The sequence below is a fragment of the Rhinolophus sinicus genome, linkage group LG12, assembly GCF_036562045.2.
Source record: "Rhinolophus sinicus isolate RSC01 linkage group LG12, ASM3656204v1, whole genome shotgun sequence".
Taxonomy (NCBI): Eukaryota; Metazoa; Chordata; class Mammalia; order Chiroptera; family Rhinolophidae; genus Rhinolophus; species Rhinolophus sinicus.
The window spans coordinates 25,289,821-25,304,734 of record NC_133761.1 but is presented as its reverse complement, the minus strand read 5'-3'; the positions used below and the strand labels follow the sequence as shown (position 1 = coordinate 25,304,734).

Here is a 14,914-nt window from a genome sequence, read left to right as displayed (position 1 = left end):
CAAAAAGAAATATATTTCAGTCTTCTCATATGAATTGATTTTAAAATATTTGCAACAAATCATAAAACAAGTGTTTTTTTTTCCGAGTAATGTCATGTATGGCAAAAATGAGGTATAAGATTTGATTGTTTTTTTCTGGCTTAAATTGCTTGAGAAATTGATTTTAAATGTATTGTTCTGGAATGATATTGAGCAATAGCAGCATCATTGGCATAAATAAATATTTAGTCTTTCAGCATATTAACTCTGAAGATTACAGCATTTATCTAAATGTATATCCTGTTAGGTTTGCCAACTTTATTTCTTACCTAAGGGTCTTACCGTGTTTCCCCGAAAATGAGACAACTGGAAAATAAGCCCTAGCATAATTTTTCAGGATGACATCCCCTGAACATAAGCCCTAATGCGTCTTTTGGAGCAAAACTTAATATAAGATCCGCTCATATTTTCCGGGAAACACGGTATTAAATGTACAGGATACAGTTTCTTAAAATTTTTGCCATGTTCCAAGATCCTATTTATGCAGTTAGAGGGGATGACCAGTAGATGGCACTATTACATATTTAATAGAACAAGTTAGATGCTCGTGTTTCTTAAGGTGAATTGGATGCAACAGAGGCAGAGATACGAATTGGACTTCAGATAACAATACTTTTTTAAAAATAAAATTTACCTATCCTATTTGTAAAAATTATGCATATCAATTATAGAAATTTGGAAAAACACCAAAAGGCAGAATAACAGGAGTTACTCAGTTTCACTATCCAGAGACAGCTATTATTTTTGCCTTGACTTTTCAGTCTTTTTTATTTTCAAAATTGCATAACTGTTAATAGTTTTTTGCTAAGAACTCATGCAATTTCCATTTGTCACAAACTACTTTTAATCATCATTTTAAATTGCTGATTTATATTTCATGTTATAAATGTTTGCACTACCACCTTCCAGAACTTAAACTATCTAACTTTTGAACATTACTGTTTATATATACAAATACCATTAAACATGGAAATCTATAGGTAATTACAAACCATTCAGCAATCTGATATCTAAACCCTTTAGCTGAACAAGTTTTCTTAGAAATGTTGTTAAGAGCTGTTGCTGGTAGCCTGAAGAATTTCTGTTAAGTACTTTTGTGTCAATTCTATTCAGGTTGGTTTTTGGCTTTGCATTTTAGCCATATATATTTAGTTCATCTCTATTTAAATTTAAATAATCACCATATGTGTATGCACAACTATGTAATATCAATGTAGTGCTTTATTAAGACATTTAAATTTTAATCAAAAATTATCTAAGTTTATTTTTTATCAATTAATAAATTTCAGTTTAGAATTATAGTGTTACATCATCATCTTCTCTACAGGTGGATTAATTCAGGAAATCACACATTGATGTTTGCCAGATAATAAGTAATTGATGCAAAAGCTTAACTATTGGTCTATATGAATAAATCAAAATTTTGATATGCTGTTAAAAGATATATGCTACATCCTTTTAGAAAAGCCTTTTTAGTATTAATTTAGTGTTAAGCATGTGGAAAATAAAGAACTATAATTTTAAAAGTCTAATAACTTTTGTTTACTGACAGAGAGCTAGATCACTTATCAGGAAGGGACTTCTGCCATTTAAAGAAAATTACAAGAAGTAACACTGATGACATAGACTCCAGAATCCGGGATGCAGGTAATGATAGTGCCAGCACTGCTCCTAGGAGCACTGAGGAGTCTCTTTCTGAAGATGTGTTCACAGAATCAGAACTCTCTCCTATACGAGAGGAGCTTGTCTCTTCAGATGAGCTGCGACGAGATAAATCGTCTGGTGCGTCATCAGAATCTGTGCAAACTGTCATTCAGAGTGGACTAGAAGGTTTGACAGTCGTATCGGAGTCCGCTAGTTCTTCTGATCTGTTAAAATCTGATTCTGGACATCCTACACATGAAGTTGAGGCTCTTTCTCTTAAAACTGATTTAAATAATCTTGAAATGGCCACTAAGGAAGGAGATCAGGCTACAGATAATTTTCAAGAAATATCAGGCCCTAAAGAGGAAAGCGTAAGTATAAAAGGTAATGAAGACCAGAATTTTCTTCTTAGTGAGAATTCACTACACCAAGAACAGGATGAAAAAGAAAGTATGCCTTGTGGGGAAGCAACAGAATTTAAACAGCAGCAAACTGTCAACAAAGGAAAAAAAGGAAAGGAACATAATCAGGTCTCAGAGACAGAGGTAGAAGAGCTACGGAAACTCTGGAAAACGCACACTATGCAACAAACTAAACAGCAGAGGGAAAATATTCAACAGGTGTCACAAAAAGAAATTAAGCATAAAATAGCAACTGTCGATATAGAAGGTAAGTGTTAAAAGAGTATACGAAATTCATCTTACTGCATCTTGTCTCCCTCTTCCCTCACTGACTCAAAAGTGTCTTAGGCACTGAAGGATAATCTAGTGGCCCTGGACTTATGTTTCTCTGGGGACAAGTATGTAGTCTCTGGTTTCTAGTCTTGTGTTGTCCTATCCCATGGTGAATTATAACATAATGAGCATCTTTTCCACCATGTTTAAACATTCCTGACTCACCACAGTCTATCTTTCAACAATTTATTTCTTGAAAATGCATACAAACTCTGTAATACCTTTGATTTCTGCATTTTCTCTTTTAGTTCTTGGTATGTTACCTCATTAAAACGTCTTCTTATCATTGAGTATATAATATCCTAATTGCAATGTATAATTGCTAAAGTTGTAATCCCATCTTTTTTTATAATTATACATAAAAATCTATTTTTTAAATTTAAAGTATCCAGACGTTCCATCATTGTCTGAGTAAATGTTTTCCTTTAAAAAGCAGCACTGAAGATAAATTAAAACAGCCTTTTCTCTTTCAGTTTTGTTTTTTTGTAGACTGTTTACTTATAAAAATTAAAGTAATAGTCTTATGGTTTATTTCTAATGTATAGTGCTCCTGCTTATTCATATATTATGTTTTAAATGGTGCGTAGCTCAGGTATCTTAGCTAACATTTCTTACATTTTGTTGGAATATTGATTCTAGATTAGTCCAATTTATATCGTCTGAGCTTTTCTTTCATTTTTTTAACTTCAAAATTTTTTATGTACGTATATAAAATAAACTTTACCATTTTGACCATTTTTAAATGTAAAATTCAGTGGCATTAACTATATACACATTGTTGTGCAACTAGCACCACCATCCATTTCCAGAACTTTTTCATCTTCCCAAACTGAAACTCTGTACTATTAAACAAAGCCCCCATTCTCCCCTCCCCGGCCCCTGGCAACCACCATTTTACTTTTAGTCTGTATGAGTATGAGTTTTGTCTCTAGATACCTCGTGTAGGTGTACTCGTATAATATGTACCCTTTCGTGTGTGTCTTATTTCCCTTAGCATAATGCCTTCAAGTTTCATGTATGTTGTAGCAGGTGTCAGAATTTCCTTCCTTTTTAAAGCTTAATAATATTTCACTATATATACCACATTTTCTTTAGCTTTTAATTCATTGATGGACATATAAATTGTTTCAACGTTTTGTCTATTGTGAGTAATGCTGCTGTGAATATTGGAGTGCAAATATCTAAGTCCCTCCTTACAATTTTTTTTGAATATATACCCAGAGGTGAATTTGCTAGATTCTGTGGTAATCCTATGTTTAAGTTTTTGAGGAACTGGCCGAACTGTTTTTCCCACTGTGGCTGCACCCTTTTACATTTCCACCGGCAATGCACAAGGGTTTAGTCTAGTTTTTAAAACACTGAATTTTCTTTCCATCATATTGTTTAGGTACTCCGAAGACCTAAGGATTATATTTAGTAGATGTTAAGGAATTAATTTACTCAAAGCAAGTGCTGTAAAAGACTGAGTGCTTCTTCTTTTGTAATTTTTTTCTTTATTAGAACTAATGAATGTTCATTAATAATCATTTGACAAAAAATATAGTAGGATTTTAGAAAATTTACAAAAATTACCTGGAATTCATCTCCTAGAGATGATCATTGTTAACATTTGGTATATATTTATCTTTGATCTTTGGTATATATGTGTATATGTATGTTCATATGTATATATATGTATGTTCACATACACATATATACAATTTTGATACTTATATGTATACATATGTATTTTTATATAAAATCAGGATTATACTGGGTATAGTGTTGTAATTTCCTTTTTTCATATAATATTTTATGTCATTAAACGTTTTCCCATGTCATTATAGTTCTTTGAAAACATGGTTTTTAATGGCCTGTAATTAAACCAAGTTCATGTTGTTAAGATATTCAGTTGTTATTAACAATTCATATCGTTAAGATATTTTCTGTATTTGAAGTTGTAAAGAATGCTGACATGCATATCTTTATTTGATATCTTTGTGTCTGATGGTTGCCTTATATTTAGAATCTTGGAAAAAGATAAAATAAGGGGTTCTGTTTAACCTAATAATGCGATAGACTACTTTGATTGTAGTGGGTTTATTGTGGTGCAGGGTTTGATGGGAGGAGACTCTATTGTGACAAAATACTGAAAAGAGAAGAGTTGGCAGATACGTTTAGATTAGATATCCCAGGATTACCATTTGGTTTTTGTTTTTGTTGTTTCAGTTTGTTTTTTTGTTTTTTTAAGAAGGGTGTGGGAGTAACCAGTCAAGTTACTAATTTTAAGTAACTTGAGATTCTATAATAGGGCAGTATTCAAAAGTCAGTATTATGATATCAGTATTTAGTGACTTTATAATAAAACTGTTTAATATAAAACTGGAACATAACTGTGGGAAGAATTGTAAAAGTTCACTTTTTAACCAGATGCAAATATTTGGGCTCAGATAGATTATGTACCTTCCACTTCCACAATATTATGTCGTAAAAAGCCACGGCTAGTTCCCAGATCTCCTAAGTATGACTAAGTGCTTTTTCCTCCATACTATGCTGCCTTTGTAAGCTAATTAATGTCCTGATTCCTGAATTCAACCTTATTATCAGACCCTTAGTGTACCTTATGTCAGTATCTCTGGTTGGAAGAGTTAGCAATAATTCATGCTTAATAAACTGTCGAAACAGATGGCCTAATCTAGCATATTATTGATTCTTTCATCATATCTTTATTTGTATGTAAAAGCTTTAGAAGCTTTTTTATTAAATTTCTGTCCATAACAACATTAAAGTAAACCTTCAAAAAAAGCTATAGACTTAGTTGTTATTCTAGAAGGCTGATAGAGAATGTTATTCTAGAATGTTGATTGTTTTATCACACCTTTGTATATATGTAAAAGCTTCAGAACTTTCTATTAAATGTTGGTGTATAGCAGTCATATTAAAGTAAACCTTTAGAAATACTACAAACTTATTCAGTTGTTATCCTAGAAGACAGAAAATTATACATGTATATGGAATTACTTTAGGATGGTTATTACAAACAAAAATTTAACAAAAGAGTTTCTGAAGCTTTCCCATTTTTCCCTGATACCCTTAGACATAATTTCAGCTCATAAAGTGGCTGTTAGTTCATTAGTCTTGCTGTACCTATACCTTTGATGGAAAAAAATATAAGTTACTTAAGAGAATTCACCAAAGTAAGTATTAGTAAATTGAAGTTTTATTCTGTAATTATTTGTCAGAAGTTTGGAAGTAAACATTATTTAATCTAAATTATTTAAGCATGATGTATAAGAATTGAATAAACACTATTTGCATCTCAATTCTAGGTTCTGCACTTTTGAAAGAAAAGAGAAGGCACCGATTACATAAGTTTTTATGTCTTAGAGTTGGAAAACCAATGAGGAAAACATTTGTGTCTCAAGCAAGTGCAACAATGCAGCAGTATGCACAAAGAGATAAGAAACATGAATATTGGTTTGCTGTGCCACAAGAAAGGTAAAGAAACAAACAATAACAAAAACTAAAAACATTATTGAGATTCTCAGAATTAAAATTATTTTGTATATCACTTAACACCAATGACAGAGTACTTTTGAAAGAAATAGTTTATGAATAAAAGCTGACATTAGGGCCGGCCCGGTGGCTCAGGCGGTTAGAGCTCCGTGCTCCTAACTCCGAAGGCTGCCGGTTCGATTCCCACATGGGCCAGTGGGCTCTCAACCACAAGGTTGCCAGTTCAATTCCTCGAGTCCCGCAAGGGATGGTGGGCTCTGCCCCCTGCAACTAAGATTGAACACGGCACCTTGAGCTGAGCTGCCTCCCAGATGGCTCAGTTGTTGGTTGGAGCGTGGGCTCTCAACCACAAGGTTGCCAGTTCAATTCCTCGACTCCCGCAAGGGATGGTGGGCAGCGCCCCCTGCAACTAAGATTGAACACGGCACCTTGAGCTGAGCTGCCGCTGAGCTCCCGGATGGCTCAGTTGGTTGGAGCACGTCCTCTGAACCACAAGGTTGCCGGTTCGACTCCCGCAAGGGATGGTGGGCTGTGCCCCCTGCAACTAGCAACGGCAACTGGACCTGGAGCTGAGCTGTGCCCTCCACAACTAAGACTGAAAGAACAACAACTTGAAGCCGAACAGAACCCTCCACAACTAAGATTGAAAGGACAACAATTTGACCATTGTTCCCCAATAAAGTCCTGTTCCCCTTCCCCAATAAAATCTTTAAAAAAAAAAAAAAAAAAAAAAGCTGACATTAAATCTATTTAAAATAATTTAGCTCCTATTTTATACTCTTTAATTTACCCCATTTTTAATATTATTCCCCTTTGTGGTTTAATATAAAAATGTGAATATAGACCTAGCTTTAGTAGTAAGGAAACTTGCTTAAAATGTCTTAGAGCAAGAAAGCTCATCAAAATACTAACTGGAATGGGCCCTACTTCAAGGCAGCTAATGATATATAATCCCTTTTAAAAATCTCCTCAAATACTTACTGAATGCCTGCTATATACATAGTGCTAAATTTGCTCCTAAAAGGATGTGGTCTTCAAACTACTTTTTGTATCACCTACACAATAAAATTTTCATCATAAGTTTAAACAATTGTAAAGGATGTCTGTCATCACTGTATTGTAAATACTGGCATCTTAAGTTAAACTGTTACCCATTTAAGAAACTATTTCTGCTCTTCTTTAACAGAATTTGCATGATTACCTTTTGTCGTTGAGCTTGTATTTCCATTAGACCACCTCATAGAATCTTATTAAAAAGTAGTATATTTTTATTTCCTATTGTATTTCTTTGTAAATTACATACACTTATACATTTGTGTGTGTGTGTATGTACATACTGAAATTACATTTATTTTAAAATTTTCTGTGACTGTTATCAAAATAGTAAAGGGCCTAAGGTTTACCTTACTTGCAAGCTAGCAAGTTGGTCTGTCTCCGTTTAATGCACGCTGGCAGAAAATGCAAGAGTCACAATTGTAGTAGTCAGAGTACCAGCATTTGTATGAGTTCTTTGAGCCTTACTTTCCACAGTGTGATGTGAAGAAGGCCAGGTGACAGATGCATATGCCATGGGTGATGATACAGAAGAGGAACCATAAGTTTAGGGAACCTAAACCTTTTATAATTGTATGGGAAGCATAATTACCCTTGGCTCTAGAGTTGAGAAACTTTTTACCTTCTAAGACTATGCTATGCTGTCTCCTATGCTGATATGCTTGAAAAGATAAGGCTGGACAAAGGTACTCAATACCTCTACTCACTAGACATGCAGAAATCCAAGAAAAAATTATCTATAAACAACTACTTCATTCCAAATGTTAAGTAAATTCAGAAGAAAATTTAATTTTATTGTTATTAACACATAATTATGACAACATAAATTATAAATTTTCATAACAACGGGCTTTCCAATAGTAAACAAAATTGAAAAGGGAAATGAGATTTAAAAGATTAGATAATCTACCCCTGAACCAATAATAAACTGTGTGTTCCTGGTATTAATATCATTTATAGTTAAACACAAAACACATTAAATTTCTATGAACTTAGAAAAATTCTGCATACTATTCATGTTTCAAAATAGGGACTTAGTAAATTGTTTGCTTATATTTTAGATAATTAGATTATGTAAATGATGTCGAAATTATGGGTTCAGTTTCCCTTTCCATTACTAGTTGCTTTAAAGAGAAAAAACATTACCATGGACAGCATCTGAGCTAGTCAAAAACATGCCAAGGAAAATCTTAATATACTCAGAACTACTTGATAGAACACAGCCAAAAAATTTTTTAAGTTAATGTTTTCCTTATAGTGGGCTTTGTTATCTTTTTAAATAAAGCATAGTATATTTTGTGTATATTTTAAGTCCTCAAGTTTTGTCAAGATATTTAACCAACATAATTTTGGAATTCTATCTAATAGCACGGAACACTAGATCTGTTATTAATAGTCACTTGTTCTAACAGGACAGACCACTTGTATGCCTTCTTCATTCAGTGGAGTCCAGAAATATATGCAGAAGATACTGGTGAATATACCAGAGAACCTGGATTTATAGTTGTAAAAAAGATAGAAGAATCTGAAACGAATGAGGATTCTACTAATGAAGCAGCAGCCAGAGAATGGGAGGTAAGGAAAAAAACTGAAGATTTCATTCATCTTTTTCCTTTGTGTGAATTTTTATAGCTTCATGGTAGTACAGGAAAGTACAAGTGATCTTTGTACAAAAGAAAAAATTTTTAAAGGCTTCCTGTCCATGTGTTTTATTGAATGAATCTGATTAGTATCTTTGGATTACTACTACTTGTCATTTTCCTTTTGCTTTAAAATACTAGAGATGCAACATATCAGCAATCAGATGACTCACTGAGTGCATTTTAGAATAATGTGAATTACTGTTATACTAAATTTCCTAACTTTTTTTTTTAGATCTGATTCATTTTAGTATTGTCTCCTGCATGGAGCTGGTACAGCAGTCATTTAACACATTTATGCAAATTAGCACTCTTTTCTGAGTCCATACCCAAGCATTATCTTGACATGAATGTAATAATAACACTAGGGAAAGAAACTGATGCTAATTTTACGAAATCGTAAAAGTGTTATGTGTTCAAGTTTAATGAACTCATCTATATGGCCAAATTAACACTAATCAACTTTTTGTAACCCCTTCTAGGGATACATCTTTTAATGATGCACAGCATGTTTTACATGCTTTGTCTTATGGGATTGATAGGGTGACAGTTATTGTTTTTTCTGTTGTGATTGCCTGGATTAATCTCTTCTTGACACATTAGAAAATATAGAGCAGATGCTAAAATGTGATAATAAATGGGTCAAATTTTGTTATCCATTTGTTAATGTTTGTGGTTGTTTATGTGATATAAATTTATTGTGCATGTACTTAACATGTATAATGATTGAAGATATACATGGCATGTCTTGTGTAAAACGTGGACCTGATTTTGAATGTGTTAATTAAGTCCATTCTGTGTACTATATACAACATCAGTTTCTATGGTTCCTTTAGTATAATGGAGGGAAAGAGGTAATACATATACTGAGCGTTTATTTTGGGTTCTTTTAATACTTAAACCAACATTATTAATCTTCACACCAACTTTATTCACAAATAGCCCCAACCTGGAAACAACATGAATGCCTGTCAGGAGAATGTATAAATATTCATAAAATTCTAAATCATATAGCAAAGAAAAGATCTGGTGCAGACCAACAACATAGATGAGCCTCACAGATAATATGTTTAGTAAAAGAAGCCAAGCCACATACAAAGAGTATACTGTATAAATCAATTTACATAAACTCAGAAGGGCAAAACTAGTCAAAAGTCCATCAGATTATGTTTCTGGGGGTTATTGGGTGGCTAGGAGCAGGAGGGAACTTTATAGAGTCCTAGAGATGTTCTGTATTTTATTCTGGATGATGGTTACTTGGGTGTTGCCATATGGAGAATCATCCCTTTGTATTTAAAATTAGCTTTAGGAGGCTTGTAAAATAGCCCAGGTGATCCAAGAAGTGTACCTGTATGCGGCAGCAACAGTTGAAGGTGGCGTAGGATGGGATGAAATAAACTTTTCAAAAAAGGTATTAATAACTAATTAAGACTGGATTTAGTAACAACCAGGTAATGGTGAAGTTTTTTACTTGGGTGCAAGGTCGATGGCAATATTTTCAATCAAGTAAGGGAGTTGGGAGTTTTCTCTCCACTGGGGTTGAAGCACTTACCTTTGGAAATAATAGACCGTAGTATCTTGAGTTTGTTAATTTTGAATTCTTCTGCTTTGGGGATTTTAGTAACCATACTTTGCCACTGAAAAGGAACTGTTTATTACAGAAACTTTTCCTCTGGTTTCTGCCAGTATCCAATAACAGGAAGACAGTAGAGCATGTGTAGTGAGAATAATGTTATATGTGGGACTTTACAGTGTTGTGAAAAATGTTACTTAGTTTTTTATTTTGTGATGGGGATTGTTTTTATGGATTTTTACTGGAAAGGGAAGTGTCTAATGTCATTTCAACAGTGTCAGGAAGATCCTGAGGTAAAGGTGGGGAAAGATACCTGTTGATACCTACCGTTTCCTGATGATAGTGCTTTGATTTGATAAATATACAGAAATAGATATTAATAGTATAATGAATTTGCATATACCAATCACTCAGCTTTATCAACTTAATTTCATCTGTAATCCCTCCTTTTCCCCAGTTGTTCACATTTCTTCAAATATCATAAAAATGTTTAAAATGTATGTAATATGAATGTATTTTAGTTTGTTATTTGAATCAAGATCCAACTAAAATCCAAATGTTTCAGTTAGTTAAAATGTCTCTTAAGTCTCTGTAAATGTAGGTTCTTTCTCCATTTGTTTGCTATTCTTGTTTTCCTTGTAATTTTAATTTTTAAGAAACCAGATTTTTCCTGTAGAATGTCCCACAGTTTGGATTTTGCTGATGGCACCCCACGGTTTTATTAGCATATTCTTCCACCTTGAATTCCCTATAAATTGATAATGAACATATAGAGTGCCCCATTTAACCATAGACTGTCATCTTTATTATACAGATCATTTCTCTAATCTTGTTTCTTATTTGGCTAAAATCCTCATAGTTGTAAATCTCAGTAGGTAATCTGTAATTCAGAGCCTGTACTCTTTTTAGCACACCAAGTTGGCAACCTTGGCAGAACCTTGAATCATCTGGGGGAACTTCCAAAAATCTTATTGCCCAAGGTCACCACAAACCAGTTAAATCAGAATCATGCTGTGTGGGACCTAGTTGTCAGTATTCTTTAAAGCTCCTCAGATGATTGCATTGTATAGTACAGATGGAAAACCACCATCGTATAACACATGCCACCACTTAAGGTGTAGTGTTAAACTTACACAATATTAAGACTGGAAGTTTCTTTCACACGGTGTTGATCATAATATAGTCATGCAAGTTATATTGTATAAAATATTTTTCAAAATACTACTCTTTTTTGATGTTGCATCTGCACACCAAAAGCATAAATTTGGTTCGCTATGGAGAAACATTTCTTTAATCATTTGTGCCTTGATTTCTAAAAACGTTTTTCTTATCAGTAGTAGCCATGCTGATGCAATTACTCCAGGCATAGCTCCCTTACATACCAAAAGACTCCTATCACGTGTCTTGATTTCCCTCTTCTAATAATGCCTTTGAGTATACATACCAGGCTATCGTTAATTGATCTGCGCTTCTTTAATTTGTCCATCAAGTACTCTTTAAAGTCTGGTGGACTTGACAAGTACCCAAATTCTAGTGGTGTTGACAAAAGCAGTGGCTACCACAATAACCCTGAAGTATCTTTGAAGCCTGTTTTATCTTTAAGTTTCATGTGAATTTTACATTCTTAAATTTACCTGATGTAATATAAAAAGAATTTTTAAAGTTCCTTACCATTAAAAAATGATGCTACAGTAATATAGGTCATTTGTACCCTGTCACCAGGTGTCATGGCACTTACTGCACCCTCGGGCTATATCATCCTCAATCCCAAGTACCAACTTCAAGAGGCTCTCTAGTAGAATCCTCTGAAAGTTTTAGGTTTCAAAGTATCACGTGTTGGGTATGCCCAGTCAGACTGCTTGATGACACAGGCCTTAAAAGTGGATCGTTTTAAGCTAAAATTGCTTGTTATCCCATTGCCTTTGGGTTGAATTTCACCCCTTTTGGGATATTAGCTGGCAGAAACACTTTTCCATTCTTTTCATCTCTAAAGTTAATATTATACCACTTATAGTTCAGTATCTTTCATACGCCATACCTACTAATTAAAGCATTCAGTTTTCCTAGGATGATAGAAACAAGTAGGAAATTGACTTTATTAACTATAATTGATTTATTTTGAAGTTTACCTCCCAGGTTTATCTTATTGATTAAATTAAAAAATACAAGTTTACTAAGATTATATGCCAATAGATTATACAACATATTAGTGTGTTTCATTTTCAAAAGTAATGATTGGTATTAGAAGAAAATTGTTCTGGTTTACCCCACTTCTCCCTCATGCCAAAGTATTGATAAAAATATGTTCCATTTGATTTTTGGTTTCTGAGATGACTTGTTGATTTTGAGGTGCTTGACATTACTCACATTTTTTCAGACAATCGAAGCTTAGTTCATTCATGTAAGTGTAAGTGTAAATATGTTGACTACTTGTTACATAAATCTGTGCAAAGGTTTTGTAATTACTCATGATATTTTAGAATCTGCTTTCTAGTTTAGGTAGTTCTTAAATATCATTTATAGACTCTTCATATTTTTATATTAATTTTTAGTGTTCTCCATTTAAATTATATGAATATAAAATATTTAACCTAAACTTGGCATATTAGGCCATAGAATTTCTCATATTATGTCCTTATTGGGTTTGTTTTTTTTATTAGTATTTGATGATTGCCATGTGGAGTCAGTTCTTTTTTCTTAATTGTCATTAATTAAGTAAAGTGATTGACATGGTTGTTTGCTAGGTTACCCAGAGAAGACTGTTGCCAACGGTTTGGAATTGCTGCAACTTCTAAGAAGCACCAGTATCAGGAAGCTTGAATTGTCTGGCTAACATTTTATTTCCTAAGCTTTCAGATAAAGGGCATTCTGGTGTTCGTTTTATTAAACACGTGGGTTTGGTTTTTTTAATTAAACACAAGTAATGCCAAAATTAAAATTGAGTCAACATATAAAACAAAACAAAACATTCCTGATCTCTTCTCAGCCTAGCCAGCGGAATCCATACAGAATTGATTTTGTTCGCCGTGAAAGTAGTGTCTGTGTCTAAGTCACTAAGTATAGTGAGGTCACATTTCTCCTAAAGGCAGCTGAAGAATATATGTAATTTTACATTGATTAGATCACATAGTGTTGTAAATCATAACTCCAGAAGAAACTGAATAAATGTGAAAAAGGTAGAGATCAAAAGCATTAAAAACAATTAGAATTTATGAGTTAATTCAGATTGCCTTGTATAATATTTTTGTATTGAGTATTTTTAAAGCCACTTTATTGAGGTATGCTTGACATACAGAAAACATATTTAATATATATAACTTGATGAGATTGGAGTCAAGTAAAAAATCATCGCAACAGTCTATGCCATAAACATATCCATCAACTCAAAATCTTTTTCACACCCTCTTTATTGTTGTTGTTTTGTAATAAGAACACTTAATATAAGATCTATCCTCTTAGCAAATCTTCAGCTATACCATACAGTGTTATTACAGGCACTGTGTTGTAGAGTAGATCTCTAGTTCTAGACTGTTCATGTATTTTCTGTTGTTAGCATTTGGCACCCAGGAATTATGCCTAATGTGGTCTTTTTTGACTATTAGTAATGTTAAATGAGGCTGTTATCTATCTCAGGAAAGTTTTGAACCAATGCTTTGCTTTCCCTGTTAATATTCTTCCTCAGTTACTAGCCAAAAGTTATGGGCTATAAAATTTCCATTAAAAATCCAAAGTGTTGTTTAATATGGATTGTGAGAAGAGACAAGATGGTTAAATGACAGACTAGTTTATGATTTGAAATATTAAAATTATAAAATATTACTTTAAATACTGAGTGGGGTAGAAAATGTATTATTGCTTCTAGTAGACCTCTCCCGACTAAGGAAATCATAAAAGGTAATTTAATAATTTCAGCCCCGATAAAGAAAGTAGAGGAAAAAAGATGATTATGTTGAATATCTGAATTATAGGAACAGATTATGTTCAGTCTTAAAGCTAGGTATGTTTTTAAAAGTGCTTCATTTTGAAGTCTGTCATTTTGCACTAATGATAAATTGACATCTGCTTCAAGCTCTGGAATGTCTGGGCAAATGTAAGTGTCCTAACATTATGTTTTCTAAACACTATGAAAAAAGAAAAGACAAGAAAGAGATTTACTGAGCTCATTTTATGTCTGCTAGATATTATGTTTATTAATTAGGAAGCATTTCACTTCATGAAACAGAAAAACACACTCAAAAAATAGCTTAAACCAGTTTTTTTTATTGAGTTACAATTGCATATAGCATTGTTTCAGGTGTACAATAAAATGATTCGATATTTGTATATAGTACAAAATGATCACTGCAATAAGTTTAGTTAGCATTCGTCACCATATATAGTTAAGGGAAAATTTTTTTCTTATAATAAGGACTTTTAGGATCTACTCTCTTAGCAATTTTCAAATATGCACTACAGAATTGCTAACTATATTTACCACACTGTATATTACATCCTCATGACTTATTTTATAACTGGAAGCTTGTACCTTTTGGCAACCTCCAATCTGTAATCTTTAGCTATAAACTTGTTTGTGCTTTGTTTTCGTTTTTGTTTTTTTTTTTGGTTGTTATTTTAAATTACACATGTAAGTGAGATCATCAGGTATTTGTCTCTGACTTAATTTCACTTAGCATAAGGTCCTTAAGGTCTACAATGTCCCTAATGTCCATGTTGTCACAAATGGCAAGATTTCATTC

The 14,914-nt window shown here is 33.0% G+C and overlaps 1 protein-coding gene across 9 annotated transcripts in view; it reads left to right on the top strand.

Annotated features, from left to right (window-relative positions):
* Positions 1-14,914, top strand: part of OXR1 (oxidation resistance 1) — a 451,232-nt gene that overhangs the window by 410,728 nt on the left and 25,590 nt on the right. For all 9 annotated transcript variants that reach the window (XM_074316799.1, XM_019750589.2, XM_019750593.2 and 6 more), the window contains 3 exons: positions 1,592-2,352; positions 5,726-5,894; positions 8,378-8,540. In XM_074316799.1, coding sequence (XP_074172900.1) covers positions 1,592-2,352; positions 5,726-5,894; positions 8,378-8,540 — 1,093 coding nt within the window. The remainder of the gene's footprint in view (positions 1-1,591; positions 2,353-5,725; positions 5,895-8,377; positions 8,541-14,914) is intronic.